At 43.3% G+C, this 18,556-nt stretch overlaps 1 protein-coding gene across 15 annotated transcripts in view; it reads right to left on the bottom strand.

Annotated features, from left to right (window-relative positions):
• Positions 1-18,556, bottom strand: part of ATXN7 (ataxin 7) — a 136,997-nt gene that overhangs the window by 86,556 nt on the left and 31,885 nt on the right. For 11 of the 15 annotated variants that reach the window (XM_072941602.1, XM_072941601.1, XM_072941612.1 and 8 more), the window contains exons 1-3: positions 10,426-10,881; positions 9,692-10,015; positions 9,399-9,467 (exon numbers count right to left, since the gene is read on the bottom strand). In XM_072941602.1, coding sequence (XP_072797703.1) covers positions 9,399-9,467; positions 9,692-10,004 — 382 coding nt within the window. In that variant the 5' untranslated portion in view covers positions 10,005-10,015; positions 10,426-10,881. Of the gene's footprint in view, positions 1-9,398; positions 9,468-9,691; positions 10,016-10,403; positions 10,883-18,556 lie in introns of those variants that run through there. The other 4 variants (XM_072941609.1, XM_072941615.1, XM_072941610.1 and 1 more) reach the window with 3 other exon arrangements.

Here is an 18,556-nt window from a genome sequence, read left to right as displayed (position 1 = left end):
AGAACCTGGCACTTAGTGGGCAACTCCATAAATATTTGCTAACCAACTGCTTGACATTTAGGGCCCTGCCTTCTTACCTGGTTTGCAGCTGTACCCTCGGACTCTACCCCAGCAAGAGGCACAGAGAACGAGCCTGTCAAATGTTTGTGGGATAAAAGCAAATGAACAAAGGGAAAGCAGCCAGAGGATTCTCAAGGCAGGAGTCACGCTGCACAAAATATCCTGAGGCCCGCCTAAGGACAGGGTCTAGACTGTGTCAGAAACTGAAACGACCAGGCTGGCAAGTATGAGTCCTGTCTGTCACTAAGGGTCCAAAGTAGCTACATGAGTGTCCTTGATCAGGTGTGAACTACCCCAAGTCCAAATCCTGTCACTGAAGACTTAAAATTGGCCTAGAGTGGGATTACGGAGAATGATGGCTTTCATATTCCATGTTACTCTTATGAGACAAATCTTTACAGTGAGTATATATTTATTAGCTTTAGTAATAGTAACAAATCACAATTTTTTCCATTAAAACATATCTGTCTGCATAGTTTCCAAAGAGAACAAGGTAATTTAAATAGAGAACTGCTTCAAGTTAAAAATGGACACTTCCAAGAATTGAAGAGACAATTTTTCAAATTCCCTCATCTGGCAGAAAACCCCATGACCGCCACCACACATACCTAAAAATCATAAAAGTAGTAGCCTCAGTTATCTGGGACCCGTTTCCCAACTTGGTGACGACGACTCTATTCGGTTGTCTGTAACTGACCTTTCTCGCCCAGAAAAAGAGCTCTGTAAAACGTTACAGGAAGAGACACCAGCACAGGCTTCCTGAAGGGGAGCAAACCCAGCGCTGCAGAAGCAGGGAAAGTAAATACCCACACTGGGCTTCTCTCCACCACCCAAAAGAGGTGAGCAAAGGAGGAAACAACAAAAGTCAGCTCCCACTTCTCGTTTTCACTCGAGTCCAGGAGAGCTCGGGACTCGGGTTTGTTTCCGCGCTCTGTTGTCCTGAGCATGCCGAGTGAGGTTTCCTCTCCTTGCCTACGGATCGCCTGCAAAAGGAAAACTGGCATCTCATTTCCTGCCGCTCCCCTGGGAGCCCTGGCTAACCACCAGACCAGAGGCAAGCTCGCGACGCTGCATCTTCATGACTGGTAAAAATAATACAATTAGCCGGGAACGCGCACGGAACAGTTAGCCTGTCTGACGCTGTACCAAGCGCTGAAACGGCCCTACACCATTTCATCCTCCCAGTCACCAGCAGGTACTGCTACGATCCCCACTTTCCATGTAAATCACCCGAGGCTTAGCAAAGCTATGTAGACTTCTCTAAAGCTACTCCCCTAGTAGAGCTGAGATTTGACCTCAGGTCTGTTTAAATCTGGAACTGGAGTTCTCAGTACCACTTGTATTTAAAGTTATCTTCCCGCAAACTCACCACATGGAACCCCCTTTCCTGTGTAACACCTACTAATAGCATACAGAAGCAGGGTTCTGCGTTCCACATCCGTAAAATGTAAAATGGGGGTACCGGTAATACAGAGACACTTTGGGAAGCTGATTCAAAGCCATGATTCTCAAACCCCCAAATACATACTGATCTCCAAAACCCCCCAATACGTACTTAAGTCCACAAATGAGGAAAATAAGGAAAATGCAGTGAGTCTTTCCTAAACCTAAACTTTCTTCAGAGACTATCCTTTATTCCAAAACAGTGGCCTCCACACTTTTATGATGGTAAGAATTATATATGTTATAATGTCTAATTATACATATTATAAAATGTTAGCAACCCCGTGTTTGGTCCTCAATTTATTTCAGAAACATTCTAGTTTGAAGTATCAAAGCATGGGACCCTCGGTTAAAGCTTTTTTTCTTTTTTTTAAACTGTATTCCTGGAGGTTAGGATTGTGGAAAACATCTGTATAACCTGCAAGGGGAATATTTTCTGTTTTACAGTTATAAGTATAATTGATAATGAACTATTACTTTCTCCTTGCCATATGCTTCAGTACAAGAGAAAAAGTATTTCACATTAGCGGGGTCTTTATTACAAAGAGGAATAAGAACACTTAATCTAGTTTTGTGTTATGAATGCCTGAAATGCAAAAATCATTCTCCTTCTTTTGCTCACTTATAATAATCCCTGCTGTACAAGATGAATATAAATGTAATCCTCTGCCTTCCTTTCAAAAGCACAGTATCTCCAACTGTTAAGTCTACTAACAGGCTTCTTTCTCTTTTTAGAACTTTAATCAAAAAATACTTTAATAATCAGAGGGGTACATTTATTAGAAATACTGCCATAAACTTTGAATATCAATGTGATTAAAAGCAATCTTGCACTGAAATACTATTTAAAAAGTGAAATTTCACTTCTCCTTTTTTTTTTTAAAGGATTTTTTTTAATGGTACAAATCCCAGATGACTGTGTTTGCTATCTGCTGCAACTTCAGCTTTCATTTAATCTTTTTTAAGCCAATTACTTCTAATGCCAACTACGTACACTGCCCCTCTTCCTGAAAGAAAAGATTTTATAAAAAGAACTGTTAAATAGAACATACAGACTGTTGTAAAGTGCAGCAAGGAAAAGGCTCTGCTTTCTTTACTTACAAAAAAAAATTCTTTTTTTTTGGTGAAGGTCAATCTTTCTAGACAACAATAAGGAAAACAAAGGTCACAGCAACCTGCTCCAGCTCATGAAAAGTGAGTGCACATTCTAGAATGGGCTTGGGGTGGCAGAGGGTTAAGCACGTGGGCTGGGGTGTCAGGGACATCTGGGTTACAGGGTCTCTTACATGCTTTGTGATCTTGGTGAGGTCCCTCACGTCTCTGGGCCTCAGTTTTCACATCTGTTAAATGGAGATAATGGTAATACCTACATTACTGGACAGCTGTGAAGAATACCTAAGGTAAAACCTGTGTCGGCCCAGAGTAAAAGTTCTCACCGAACCCGAGTTGTCCATATACAACAGCAACACTGTGAGACGTGGACATGTGCAAGCAGGATGCTGTTACAAGGAAAAAATGAGCCCACATAACAAGTAGGTCACATTCAATAATGATGCATAAATTCCCCGTGCTTCCCTCCAGAGTTCACAAGAACCAATCTATTTATGGGGTCCATTCAGCTAGGAAGTCCCATCCTACTACAGCAAACATGCATGGTTTCCATTAGCTGCGAAGCCTTGTGGGTTGAGGAATTCAGCGTGGATTGTGCCAGGTGGTACACTTCTCAGCAAACACAAAAGCAAAGATGTGAGATCGAACGATGCTGTATGCCGTATAAATCAAAATGTAGATGTGTTTCCTGACAAATCCGCCTTCTAAGCCCCAAGACCTCCAACAGGGCTTCAACTCCTCTAAGCCAACTCAAGGGCAGAAATTCTGAAGAGTGTGTCAAGTACCCTCTTGAAAATCCCATGGAAGTTCTATTCTTACTATATAGGAATTTAACTGAAGCCAAGCCCCATCCTCACAGCCCAAGGCTCTTGGAAGCTGAGACAGTCACAATTCTGTTAATGTTCTATATTTGAATTGCCCTGAAACAGGTATATGCCCTAGAAAAATAGCAGGGAATGACAAAAATGACAAAAATAGGAAACTTCCCACCAAAAAACCCTACATACATTCTTCCTCGTATCTCCTTCTAGCTCAACATATTTCTTCAATGTTGAATTAACTTTTGCTTTAAGAATAGTGGATTTTACTACTTTGAAAATCCTCCATCTCAAAACAGAAGGTTCAAGGAATACTAGACTCCCATTCTGCGGAATGAGTTCCCCTTCATTAAACAGGAGACTCATTAAAACAGGGATGGCAAAGTCTTCCTGTAAAGAGTCAGATGGTAAATCTTGGGCTCAGGGGGCTGCATGGTCTCACGCACACCTACTGAACTCCGTGGGTCACTGTAAGGAGAAAGCAGCCACACACAGAGAGTGAGTGAGCGAGTGGACGGCTGTGACTACGCTCCAGTGAAACTTCACGGGCGGATGCTGACATCTGAAATTCACACATCTTTCCGCAGGTCATGAAATAATCATCATCTTTTCAGAGTTTTTATTTCAACCATTCAACAATGTAAAAAGCATTCTTAGCTAGTCTGCAGGCAGGGTTTGGCCCACAGGCTGCAGTGTGCATTCAAACAGCTAAGGTGCCACACTCGGGGAAAGAATCCTTCCATCAGAGTGTCACCTTCTCTAGGTCTACTGGGGCTCTCTCACTCCTGGGTTAGCGCAGACCTTGCAGGCAGAGATTTACACACATGAACTAGCAGCAAGGACACCGCTCGGTGTCACTGCAGCCCCAGCACTCATCCAGGGAGTGTCAAGTGTGGGCAACCTGCGACTCCATCACCTGAGTACTCCTTAAATGTGTATTAATGTGTGTCTGATGCACTGAACTTGGATGGCACTGAATCCTGTCTCCAGTTGAGATGCCGGCAGGCAGCAAGCCCTGCTGCCTGCACTCTTGCGTGCTCACGGGGGGAATCACAGGTGGCAGGAGGCGTGCCCCTGAAGGCGCAGCACACATAAAGACTCCATCTTGTAGGACACAAGCTGAAGTCCACACAAGCACAAAAAAGAAAACCAAAAGAAATGATATGATGTCTGGGACGTGCTTCAAAATAATTCAGTATGGGGAGTACAGTAGAGATGAAACAAGATTGAGCAGTGACTCATTAGCTGTTTAAGCTGTAGGAAAGATATATGTGTGTGTGTGTGTGTGTGTGTGTGTATGTATATATATATATGGAGGCTCATTAAAATATTTTCTCTACTTCTGTAAATTTCAAATTGTCCATAAGAAAAAGCTGGGGTCGGGCGGTGGAACATAAGAGAAACAAACACTAAAGAAAAACAGAAACACTCTTTACTTCAGGGAGAGGGTTTTCTGCCTTATAACGTCGCTACTTTAACAGGCCTTCGCACAAATACCTATTTGTTTTCAGTTAACTGACTATGAACAATTTTTATTCCCTCAGAAAGAAGAAGGTGGTACTATGTTGACACCATGTTGACTGAGCCTGCCCACCTCCCTAGTCTTTTTTTAACCTAGTTGCCTGTAGGTGCCAAGCAACCTCTTTTCTATCTTGCCCTAGGCTCAATTATGTCCCTATTATTTTGACAGGGAAGTCACCTGTCATCAAGTGTGGGTATCACCCTAGGTTGCCATCCTACTCCCTTGCCTAAATATCAGAGATAAGAGAGGTGGTGTCCTGTCTGCACTCTTTCTGGGAAGTGTAAATGGAGTGTTAAACTCAGGACAGAGACACAGGAAGAACTGAAAGACAGTCCCTGGCCTCCCCTGGGGCCAGAAAGCACATCTCCCCACAGAACAGGGACCTGTTTTTGACTCAAAACACAATGGAAAATTGGTTATTTGAACCCTTCAGTCTTCCTAGTAGCCCAGTTCATTCATTTTGGGGGCAAATATTCACTGAGCACAAACGACGTGCAGGAGCTGAATATATCCTGGATCACTAACATCTTTGTCCTCTGGGAGCTTGCACTCTCATAAAAGGACCGTCACATAATACACACATTCAAATGGCAATAGGTAGAGAGTTTGAAGGAAGGAAAAGTGCAGGGTACTTTGATACCGGACAACAGGTGGGCTTAAGAGAAGTTAAGAATGACTTCCCAAAGAAAAAATCCTTTTTTCTAATTCCACTGTTGACTTCCACAATCACACTATATATTTTGTTTCAGTTTGCTGATAAATTAAGACATTCAATGTTTTCATTTTTTAAGGTTCCCTATATGTTTAGGTACTAATAACATGGACATCTTAATCAGTTAATCATACCAATTAATTTCATCTAAACATTATTTTGTTAAATCTACAACTTCAAAAATCACCTTTTGAAAAATGTAACTTTTCTTGAGCTTTGTTTTTCTGAAAAAGTTAAAAATGTATTATCAATCTTTTCCCACCAAAACCAACTATGCTATCAAATAATACTACAAATTACAGAATAAAACAAACAGGCCAATGAAAATATGGGGATGCAGATGAAAAATAGGCTGACCTCTGAAAGATAACTGAAATTCTATCCCAACATTTGCCTACTGTGCTGATAGGAAGAAAGGGGGGTGACATATTAGCTAAGCCACAGATAAAGTCACTGTCACCTAAATCAGTATTTCCAACCCCTCCCACAGCATTAACCCCTTGGAGAGACTTGCCATGAGGGAACTGGCCAAAATAAGCCACAACAACAAAAAGAAAAGAAAAAAAGACAACGATACAAGCTTAGCAGTTTTCAATTTTGGGGACAGAGGTACGTGAAGAATCTTTGAGACTTCAAGATAAGCTGGGGAAACTTGCCACAGAAAGAGGACCATTTTGCACTCAATTTCAAACCCCCTGAAGCCCATGCAAGTCCCAGGTTAAAAACCCCTGACCTAGAGAAATACCAAATTAGGAGATCAGGTCTAAGATTATCAGTAGTTAAAAGGGTTGAAAGGAATTAGTATGTACTGAGTCATTTTCCATGTTACCTACTTTAATTTTAACCCTTACCTATGGGAAATAGATATTCTCTCTTTTTACAAAGAGGGACAGTTCAATTCTGAAAGGTAAAACAACTAATGTAAGGTTAAGCAACTTTATCTCATACTCAGATTTCTAACCCCTAAGGTACACAGCCGTGAACTAGAGAATTCAAAAAGTCTGGTCAATACTCCTAAATGTCTTGTAAGATGGGAAGTTTCTGACCTAGTGCTTCATTCATATTATCAATGTTATCTACATATTTCTTCTTGCTTTAACTTTGTTGACAAGAGGAATTAGTATGAATTCCCAAACACCTTTTATTGGCAGGAGATAATCTCAGCCAAAGACAAAGGATAACTTTTGAATAATTTTTGATTATTTAAAAATGCATTTTCTATGGTATATTTATACAATGGAATACTACTCTGCCACAAAAAGAACAAAATAATGCCATTTGCAGCAACACAGATGGACCTAGAGATCGTCATTCTAAGAGAAGTAAGCCAGAAAGAAAAATACCATATATCACTCATATGTGGAATCTTAAAACAAGAAAACAAAGGACATTACGAACTAACTCATCTACAAAACAGAAACAGACTTGCAGACATAATAAACAATCTTATGGGTATCAGGGAAACGGGGTGGGAGGGGATAAATTTGGGACTTTGAGATTTACAAATGTTAGCCACTATATACAAAAACAGATTTTAAAAAAGTTTCTTTTCTATAGCACAGGGAACTATGTTCAATATCTTATAACCTTTAATTAAAAAGGTTATGAAAATGAATTTATGTGTGTATATGCATGACTGGGACACTGTGCTGTACACCAGAGATTGGCACATTGTATTCAACTGTACTTCAATAAAAAAAATATATAAACAAATAAAAATGCATTTTCATTTCTTAAGCAGCCTGACATGAACTGTTAGGGGAAAAAAAGGCCCACTGTGTTAGCGCTGAACATCCTTACGCCTGGATTTTTAAACTATCCTAGAAAATCCACGAAGTCACAAACGAGTCAAGAACTGACTGAACGAAAAACTTCATCCTCTATTCAAAACAGGCAGGAAGAGTTTCGGCCATCCTGGCTGCTTCAGCATCCTCTAAGGGGTTCAAGCAGCTTACCAAAAAAATGACACCTCTAACAGTCACTAACAATTTGATAAGTCAGAAGCACACACAACCAAATCTATAATCACTCTGAGCCTCAATAAAGTAGTCAAGAAATCCTAGACCTTCTTGGTAAAATCTACTGATGACTATTTCCCAACAGAAAACAATAAATACAGCAAAAAGTGGGTCCAGGCAACTAAATTTGGTTGGGTCTCAGTCCAGGCCAAGATGCCCAGTGCAACACTAATACACTTACTCGTTCTCTATAGGGGAATTACCAATAATTAGCACCTGTTTTCAAACCGCTTTAGAAACCCTTTATGGGAAATGCATCCACACCCAGAGAATAAAAACTAAGAACAGGAGTTGATCAGGTCCTCTAAAGTTCTACTCCAACTGCTTCCTATGAGAGTTGCCACCTAGTGATTTTAACTTTTTAAGCCCAGGCGGGCTGCCAATTCAACACTAAAACCGGACTAACAACTGATTTTTCCTATTGCAACATCACCAGCAAGTCCTGTGCCTTCCCTCCTTCCTTTGCTCTCAAACAGCAATTTTCACTCTCAAAATCAACTAATTTGCTCTCTAATCTGTTCCAACTGGGAGCTCTCAGACAGCTGCCACTGGTATTACTCTTCCTCCTAGGGCCAAGAGGCCAATAAATAGCCAGTCGAAAAAAAAAAACAGAACAGTGCACGTGAAGACCCAGGCAGGCACTAAAAACAAGGAGTCAATGTGGAGACAGAGTAACAATGAATCGACTCTGGACTTTAAAATATTCCACTTGCCAAGTTCTACCTATTCTGGGGCCATTGACAATAACTATGCCAAAATAAATGGCCATCCTAAGAAAATTGTACTGGGAATATAAACTCTGTTTTGAATACCAAATCTCCAAATCTCACTCAAGTCCTTGTCCACACTACCACTGAAGGAACAGCTTGAACAAAACTTAAAGCTGACTGGCCCCCTGAAGCTCTCTGAGCAGGGTGCGCCCAAGCCTGGATTAGGCATTAGACAGTCAAAATGACTATTCACAGGAAAAGAAAACCTGCAAGAAAACCTGACAGTTCCAAGACACTTGACCTTTCATCTGGAGGCATCCTTTAGCAACCGACATTTCTCTAGAGTATGCTTCTCCCAAACAGGTTGAATAAAAACTGACCAATAATTAGTGTCTGATTTCACTAGCTAAGAGCACTAAAGGCTGGTTTCACCTCCGCTGATCTTGGCAGCTCACAAAAAGAAAAAAAAAATCCGACCAACTGCTCCTCATTTGTGATCCTTTAGATGAACCTTTGTAACGTAAATCCCATAGAAACAAGGCTGCACAGGTAAAGCGTCTTTTTTAAAGTTCAAAATTCATTTTGATTGCCGGCAGAAAATTTCAGGTGGCAAAGATTCCTTTCCAGAGCCCCCTAAGGCATTCGTGAAAATGTTTTCAGAAGCTGAGAATGCCTTCCTCCACACGTGTTTCTCCGTAAGGGGTTTGGACCCGAAAGGATCTCGGAGTTAAACTCAGCGCTGGTCCCCAGCGCTCATCACTGAGCAATGTTACTCAACCTGCACCCAGCAAGGGCTCCACAGAAGGGTTCCGGACGCCCCCCTTACAGCAAGCCCCCGGAAACCGGACTTTCCAAACGCTCCGTTCTCCCCCTTCTGCTTCCTCAGGCAGCATCCTCGCATGCCAGGGGCGGAGTGGGTCAGGTGGGCGCAAGCTCCCGCCATGGTAAGCCGGCCAGGATGCTTCCCCCGGGCTAGCACAAACTCCTTCAGGGGGCTGGACTCACCTTCGCGACAGAGCCCCATGACTTCGCGGTTTTTCCCAAACTCCTTGAAACTTTCGTCCAACTCCGTCCCTAGGAGATACACACACACAGGAGGAGGGGAGAGGCAGGTCAGTGGCCGGGAGTGTGACGCAAGCTCACGCAAGCACGGAGTAGGTGCAGGCACCTCCGCGTTCCCCAACCGAGCGATAGCATCTCTGACCCCCGAGGGGGCGGGTCACGCGAGGGGGGAGGGGAGAAGGGTCAGAGGATGGGGGAACGGGGGGCGTGGGGAAGCGGAGGGCGTGGACACTCACCGTCCTTCCCAGGAAGTTTGGAAGCCTCGACCCACAGATTCCACGACTGTCCCAGCATCGCTTCGGGACTGGGCAGGGGCCGGCGCTCCCCGACAGTCGCCATTGCGGCGGCGGCGGAGGCCGAGGTGGAGGCGGTGCCGGGGCCGCCGTCCTCCGGCCGTAGGCGCCGCGGCGGCGGCGGCGGCTGCCGCTGGGGCTGCGGAGGCTGCTGCTGCTGCTGCTGCTGCCGGGCGGCCGCGGCCGCTGCTCCGCCCGCCGCCGCCGCCGCTCGGCGCGGCTCCCCCCTGACGTCATCCGCGGCCCGCTCCGACATTCTTTCCGCTCCTACAATGTAACAAAAAAGGGGGAAAAGAGTCGCGCGGGGGCCGCTTTTAAGGAGGCGCCGGGGAGTTCCGGCGGCGTGCGCGGCCCGCGGGCCGGGTGGGGCGCGCTGACAGCGCCCCCGGCCGCCCAGCCCCCCAGCCCGCCTCCTCCGGGGCCACCCCCCGCCCCGGGCGCAAAGTCCGTGGCGCGGGCTCGCTTTCGCTTTCGACTCCGGCGGCCCCTCGGGGGAGGGGACGAGCGCCGGCGGCCAGCCACCGCGGCGCAGAGTCGCCAACCTGCCTCCGCCGCGGAGACCCGGCGCAGAGGCCGGCGCCCGGAGCCGCCCCGGCCCCCGCCCCCGCTCCCGCCCCCGCCCCGCCGGCCCGCGGCGGGCAGGCCCAAGATGCACCCCCGGCCCTTGGGCTGCCCACCCTGAGGCCGCTCGCATCCCCGGGCCGGGCCCGGCGGCCCCGCTCCTTCCTTCCGTCCGCGCGTCCGTCCGAGCGGCGGCGCCCGGCCGGCTCCCTTAAGCGGAGGCGCCTCCCGCCGCCTCCTCCCCCTCGCCGGTCCCTCCCTCTCTGCTCGCTCCGGCGAAGTTTGCACGTCAAGCCCCCGGAGTGGAGCCAGGGCAAAGTCGGAAACGCAGCCACCTATGGAGGAGCCGGCCGGCTAACCGGCCGGCCCCGAGGCACCAGCGGGTGGCGTCGCTGCCGGGCCTTCCTGCCCGGGGTCCGACCCGGGGCGCAGGGGCCGGTTCAGGGAGCACTTCGCTCTCCGCTCCTGGGCGGCCGCGCTGCTGTCAAGAGCGTGGATGCGAAACCGCCGCCGAGCGGACGCCGAGCGTGGAGGAAACCAGGGGCAGGTGAGGAAATGCCGCCCAGGTGCGGTCAGAGGTGTCAGCCTGAAGCCCGCGGTTCGCCCGATGCCCCACACTGGAGGGCGCAACGTGCTCCCGGGGAACTTGAACCCGTCCAGCAAAGAGGAGACCATGAAATTAGTGTAAGATGGAGTGGAGGAGAGATCAAGGCGAATCCGTTTACTTGTTTTGGAGACACTACCCCAAATTTCTCTGTTTCTCCTTCCATTGCTCCTAGGAGTTATTCATTCACCACCACCACCACCCCCATTCTAGTTGATTTTTAATTCGAGTTGTTGGTCTCTCCCTCTTTATGATTGTCTTTGGGCAGAACGTGAACCCAAGGGCTTAGGTGAATGTACAGCATTCCTAGAAAATAAAGTTTTGTTAGATTCTGTTTACTAAATTAAGCATTGGCCCACGAAATTTAGCACCCCTCCCCAATACACACTATGCGCCCAAAGCTTTTGCTCAAGTGATAGGTAAAGATGGTAAAATAAAAAGCTACTTAATGAACAAAAAGCATGTGAAATACTTGAAACAGTAGCAGACCACACCAAGCACGTTCAAATAACGTTCCTATTATTACTGTTACTTCAAGCTAATGTGAAAAGCTGCAACCTGAGACAAAAATGATTTGAATCATCACGTTTCACAAAGCAGTAATATCAACACTTCAGAGGCATGTGTCATAGCTGCTTGCTTAGAGGTGCTTTCTCTAGGTTGGGAGAAAGCAGGTTTATTCATGCTTTTTATCTAGAACAGCTGATGTCAAGACAACCTTCGAAATGGGAGAAATATTTGCAAAAGATGAGACTAAGAAGGGCTTAATTTCCAAATATATAAACAGCTCATATTAATTAATAATAATCATCATCATAATAATAATAATAACCACCACCATCCGAAAATGAGCAGAAGACCTAAACAAATTCTCCAGTGAAGACACACAAATGGCCAATAGGCACATGAAAAAATGCTCAATATCGCTAATTATTAGAGAAATGCAAATCAAAACTACAACAAAAACTGACCTCACACCAGTCAGAATGGCCATCATTAAAAGTCCACAAATGATAAATGCTGGAGAGGGTGTGGAGAAAAGGGAACCCTCGTACACTGTTGGTGGGAATGTAGTTTGGTGCAGCCGTTATGGAAAACAGTATGGAGATTCCTCAAAAGACTAAAAATAGACTTACCATATGATCCAGCAATCCCACTCCTGGGCATATTTCCAGAGGGAACTCTAATTTGAAAAGATACATGCACCCCAATGTTCAGAGCAGCACTATATACAATAGCCAAGACATGAAAACAATCTAAATGTCCATCAGCAGATGACTGGATAAAGAAGTTGTGGTATATTTATACAATGGAATATTACTCAGCCATAAAAAAGAATAAAATAAAATAATGCCATTTGCAGCAACACAGATGGACCTGGAGAATCTCATTCTAAGTGAAGTAAGCCAGAAAGAGAAAGCAAAATATGATATCATTTATGTGTGGGATATAAAAAAAGATAAATGAAGTTATTTACAAAACAGAAAAAGACTTACAGACAGGGAAAAAAACATGGTTATGGGGAGAGGGTGTGGAAAGGGATATACTGGGAGCTTGAGATTTGCAGATACTAATATGTATAAAATAGATTAACAACAAGGTCCTACTGTATAGCACAGGGAACTATATTCAGTATCTTGTAGTAACCTATGGTGAGAAAGAATATGACAACAAATTATGTATGTTCATGTAAAAAAATAATAGAATAGCTGGTGTCATAGAGGAGGCCAACTTCTCTGCTAAATAAAGTCCAACTTACAGAAACATAAAAATGCGTAAAGAAAAGTAAAAATTAATATGGAAATGTTATTGCAACCTAAATTTAACACAGGGCTCTTGTAGAAAGTATCTGTTTTAGGTTCAAAATTTAAAAGCTTTTAGTTTAAAAAAAAGTGTGTGTGTATATATATAATTTTTAAAATGTTTAGAAATAACTGTGTAAATTTTTTTCTGGATTGCATACTAACAAAAGTTCCTAAAAGTGAAACTGTGGATGCCTCCTGTCCTTATCTCAGAAGCAGTAAAAACAGAACAACCAAAAATAGTACAAATGATTAGAAGGATTTAAAAAAAAAATCATTTCTAAAGCTTTAACTTCCTACATAAGAGCGTCAATGAGAAAAACAGTGCATGGGTAAAACATATAATTTCCTTCGTAATAAGGCTTCTAACTCTTAATAAAGGCCCTCAATCTTGGTCAATTCAGACTTCCAATTTTTCATTCATCCACATCACTGAAAAATCTGTAGAAATATATTAAAAACAAAACAAAACAACTTCTTGGTTCTCCTAAAGTACACAATTTATGAATTATTTTGAATTCTGTAATTCTACATTTAAGACAAAGAATTATTTGAATTTTAATGGCATTTAGAGCTGCCATTAAAAAGAAAAGCTTAGGGCCACCCAGCTACATATATACCAAACAGAGCTTGCATACTGAGTACAGCCGTTCTGATCCCTGAGAGGAGAGGGTGAGAATGAAAATAAGGGGAATTATGGCAAACAGAATTCCTCAAGACACTGCTTGATTTTCCCCCTTTTGACGTGTGAAAATACTTCAAGATTCACTAATATGACTTCTAGCCAATGGGAGGTCAATATGGCAATTTATAATACTTCAACTGTCCTTCTCCCTGTTTGTTACCCCTTCTTTTTCTTTCAAAGTTTTTGATTGGTTTACTAGAGAAAACAACAGGGCTTAAAATAAAAAAATACTATCTTCTTAGCATTATGATAGTTGTTAAGAGAAATTATTGCTAATAAGAGCTCTCAATTATTGCACACCTACTAGGTGCCAAGCATTGCTGTAGGGACCTTATTGCATTATCTCTATTAATATTCACAACTGTATACAGTAGGAGTTGTATTACTTACTATTTACAGATAAGGAAAGTAAGGGACGGCTTTGGAGCCAAGCCCCATGAATTCTTTCTAGGTTCATATACTGGCTCTTTCACTTACCAACTGTATAATGTAAGCAAGTTCCTTATTCGGACCTCGGTTTCCTAATCTGTAAAATGGAGATAAAGCCAGGTTTCCTCTGAGGAGTACATGAAAACATCCATGAAAAGTACAAAATAACACAAAACAAACACTATAAATAAGTATCATATCACACTGAGTGATTGAGATCAATTCTCATCTGAGAAATTTATTACCAAGTTGAAGAAGATGGGGGGACCAAGAGAATGACAAGCAATTCCTGGCCTCTCCCCACCAACTGTCTTCTGCTACAGCCAGTGCATTTTACCACACTCTCTTCACCCATGAGAAAGTCCTAACCCCTTCCAGAACAGGCAGTCTCTGATATCCATAGTTGGTTTGGGTTTCCCAGTAGTTCGAATGAGTCACCAACAAAAGTCAAAACTGCTAGCTGAGAAAGTACAGTGTTCTGATACTCAAATTTGGGCAACATTTTAAAAGTGTTCTTATACAAAGGGCACTATCTATAAACAAAGAGTACAACAGAAATTCAAACACTTGGTTTCATAATAAAGAACCTGATGACTTCTTACCTAAACACCCCTCCTCTGCACCCAACACATATAAAAGAAAATGACCAATTTATATTCATTTAACATAATCATTTTAATATCATAGTATGCCTTGTGTGCTACCACTCAGTTCTCCTACTGGTGTACTTCTGGTGATGTCTTGTAGTTCTGAAGATCTTCAGTATCTGCCTGCCCAGATAAGCGATGTGTTTTGAAGGTTTGAATAATGAGTATGCAATTTATCAAAGAGTTCCTGATTGCCTTCCACCTACCCGGCACTCTGCTAGGCACCAGGGTGAACACAGCATAGTAGTTCCACTGAGGACATGAGAAGAGAAGTAGGGGGAAAAACTTAATTCATCCAAATGCTCTTATGGAAAAAGCTGTCACCACCAATTAGATTGTATGTGGCTTAAGAACTAGGCCGTCAGAAGTGAAACACTGCCAAGTTCTGAGCATTTCATCCCTTCCAGGGATGTATTTAAAAGGTGGCCTTACTTCACCATCCAAAATTAGGGATGTTCCCAGTAGGTGCCAAGGGTAACAAGGTCTCTCTTTACAAAAAGGATTCTTTGCAAAGCAGATTCACTTGTAAAACGCTTTGTTCAAAGGCCCTAGGCATCACTAAATGCAAAAAACAAAACAAAAAAACCCTTTAAATCTAGTTTAATGTAAAATGGCTGAAACTGTTCAAAACTCTTCGAAGATGTGGGACCCCGCACAATCAGCCCCTTTATTTAGAAAGAACCACCAGTGCCAATACAACATTTTAATAAACTTGAAAACCAGCAACTACGGTGTATTTATGTGTGCAAATTACAGGGTTGGTAACAGAGATTCTCCATTATCAACCCCAAAGGATTGCAGTCATTTGAGTAACAAGAAACTCAGATCCACTGAATTAGGAATGTGTTGCCTTGGGTTTCTTTACTTCCTCCTAAAATTGGCTGTGCCTTTGTTCCTATCCTCTCTCTCTCCTCTGACTGCATGTCTCTCTTTCCTTCTTTCTTCTCCAGAGGCAAGGCTCTCTTCTGCATATGGGGCATGGCAGGCAAGGCCCCTCCTTCACTGTGCTTCCTCTAGTGAAATACCTTACAGCCTGTCATGAATACATCAGTGTTCCAGTAGGGGGAGGACAGTGGAAGAAAGTGAATTCTTTAGCTCTCTCAGCGGCCGGAATTGCTGGATCAAGTGCAAAGTCAGGAATAAGGACATTTGCAAAGTGGAGGCTTAAAGATGAAGGTAATTATCTTTTTAAAGACTTAACCTGTACACATATTCATTCTACAAACTGTGGGTCATTTGCCTAGAAGTTCAAAGCTTTGAATTTTTGGTTTGTTTTCTTAATCATGTGTGTAGCCTGCTGGTGGGAATATAGTTTGGTGCAGCCATTATGGAAAACAGTATGGAGATTCCACAAAAGACTGAAAATAGACTTACCATATGACCCAGGAATCCCGCTCCTGGGTATACATCCAGAGGGAAACTAATTCAAAAAGAAACATGCACCCCAATGTTCAGAGCAGCACTATATACAATAGCCACGACATGGAAGCAACCTAATTGCCCCTTGACAGATGACTGGACAAAGAAGCTGTGGTATATTTATACAATGGAATACTACTCAGCCGTAAAAAACAATACAAGAATGCCATTTGCAACAACATGGATGGACCTAGAGATGATCATTCTAAGTGAAGAAAGCCAGAAAGAGAAGGAAAAATACCACATGATATCACTCATATGTGGCATCTAAAAAGAAAAGAAAAGAAAAAAAAGGACACTATGAACTCATCTACAAAACAAAAACAGACTCGCAGACTTAGTAAACAATCTTATGGTTACCGGGGAAAGGGGATGGGAAGGAATAAATTTGGGAGTTTGAAACTTACAAATGTTAGCCACTATATATAAAAATAGATTTTTTTAAAGTTTAAAAAAAATCATGTATGTGTAGCTACACACAAATTCTCCCAAAGAATCATTCACCAGTAATCATAAACTATGTGAAAAGAGAGAAAATTTTAAAATACATATACAAAAAGTATTAACATATAGCTTTAAACTAACACCCAAATGTTTCCAGGAATTTAATAATGGCCTCTGAACTATTGACAAACTTCACTTAAAATATTCATGTAAAGCCTTTAGGTTAAATAGTTCTTTAAAAAATAGAAAGTGTGAAGTTATAGAAAAGGAATGGAGAAGTTGGACTAACATTTAGCTATAAAAAGAGGCTGACGGTAGAGTTGTAGTTCTAGTGCGCTGCCTCAGATGCAATACAATGCAAAGATTAAACACACTGTTAAAAATAATCCCCTATGTCACCTTTGTACCAATACAGCTTTCACTGAAGTGACGGGTGAGCCTCACCATCTTAGGGGCCCAGCAGTTAGCAGCGTGGGTTCTGGAGGCCAGGCGGAGTCCCTGTTCTACCACTTATTTGCTGTATAACTTTGGGGGAAATCTCAACCTCTCTGTGTCTGTTTCCTCAGCTATAAAATGAGGTAAAACAGATGTATCTACTTTCTGAGGAGCATTAAGAAAGTTAATAGGGCAGAAGTGCCTTCCAAGTGTTGGCTATCATTGCTAGCGCCATGCCTGTCACGTAGGAAGCCCCCATTCTAATCTAGCCACGCTATACTATCAGCTCATTCTTGCACAATAAAGCATGGCATGGGCTGTGTTATCCTTGCTCTAACACTTTCAGGGGCTCCACACTGACCGATGAACTCAGTGAAAACTTCTCTCCTAGCACTCCAGGCCCTCTACAGTTGTCCCCAGGCCCAGCTCCACATCTACAGTGTTTCCTCTAGTAGGTACCCCCAGCCTGAATGCCCAGTTCATAGCTTTGAACATTCTCCCCCTCCAAATCCCCACTCCTAGGCCTTTGTTCACGTGGTCGCGGCATCTTTAATACTTCCCTCCCTTGGCTGAAGTCCCATCCAGTCATGCTCCCCCTCAAGTTCCATTTCCTTAATAAAACCTTTCCTGATCTCTCACACTACGTGCATGGGAACTCATCCCCAACTCTAAATCTAAATCTAACTTGGACTTCCTGGACTGGGGGGCAAGAGTATATACTCTGAAATCAAGGTGGCTCCCAGGGGTGGACAGTTTGCATTCCCAACTTAAGGGTGTCCTTTGGAACTTGGAAGCCACCTCCTCACAAACCATAAGATGTGTGGTCGCCAGGTCACCAGGCTGGTCAGCAAAATGCCTTAGGGCTGAACTCTAGGACTAACAGTGCAAGTGTGTTAGTAGTACAAGAAGGAAGCAACAACACAGCTTTTTCTCTCCCTTTTCCACAGCAAAGTTCCAGCCCTAAGCAGAGTCACAGAGCCAGCAAACACAGTCCCCCCAAGTCTTCCACGTTCTTTGTGTGCACCCAGATCCAGTAGCCCATCTGGGTTTGTGCCGCTTCCCAAAGGACAGACTGTTCCACAAAGTCTTGCATCCCCTTTCCATCTCTAAAATAAAACCTTCCTTTTCTTGACATAGATGCATGCAGATTTAACTATATTTCACTAACATGTAAATGAATGACTATGAATGAATATAGTTCCCTATCTTCAACCCCCAACTCAAACATATATTGTCTCAAATAAAGGAACCTGAACCAAACGACCTTCTAGATTTGATGGTCCCTAAACCTTTCTCCCCAGAAACACACAATTACTACACCCCCATGGCCAGATTTTTAAACAGCACCATCTATGACTTAAGGCAAAGTTCTGACCTTTCATTTTAACCTGTTTAATGTATTTAAACCTCTCTTTTGATCAGAGTAAAATTTGCAAGACCCAGAGACCTTGAGCCTCTTCTCCACTTCCCACTGCATCCACCTCTCCCCCAAACTGCTTTAAGTGAAGGCACTTCAGGAGCAGAAAAAGTGAACTGAAGCAGAACGGCCACTGGTGAGAAATCTAACTTTGCTGCTTTTTGGAGCTTCTTGCCTCCACTTCAGAAAACAAGAATCTTCACAAAGCATTAGGATTTTCCCAAATGGCTTCTGGGGGCGGTGGAGGCATGGCAGCAATCACAAGTGGCTGTTAGGAGGCAGAGCTCCAGCTTACCAAATATTTCTTAAACACAGAGCCAATAGGTCAAGTGGATCACATCAAAATTATTCAAAGAACACCTTGA

The sequence above is a fragment of the Vicugna pacos genome, chromosome 17 (assembly GCF_048564905.1).
Source record: "Vicugna pacos chromosome 17, VicPac4, whole genome shotgun sequence".
NCBI lineage: Eukaryota > Metazoa > Chordata > Mammalia > Artiodactyla > Camelidae > Vicugna > Vicugna pacos.
Note: the sequence above shows the minus strand (reverse complement) of the source record. Positions and strands in the feature narration are given on the sequence as shown.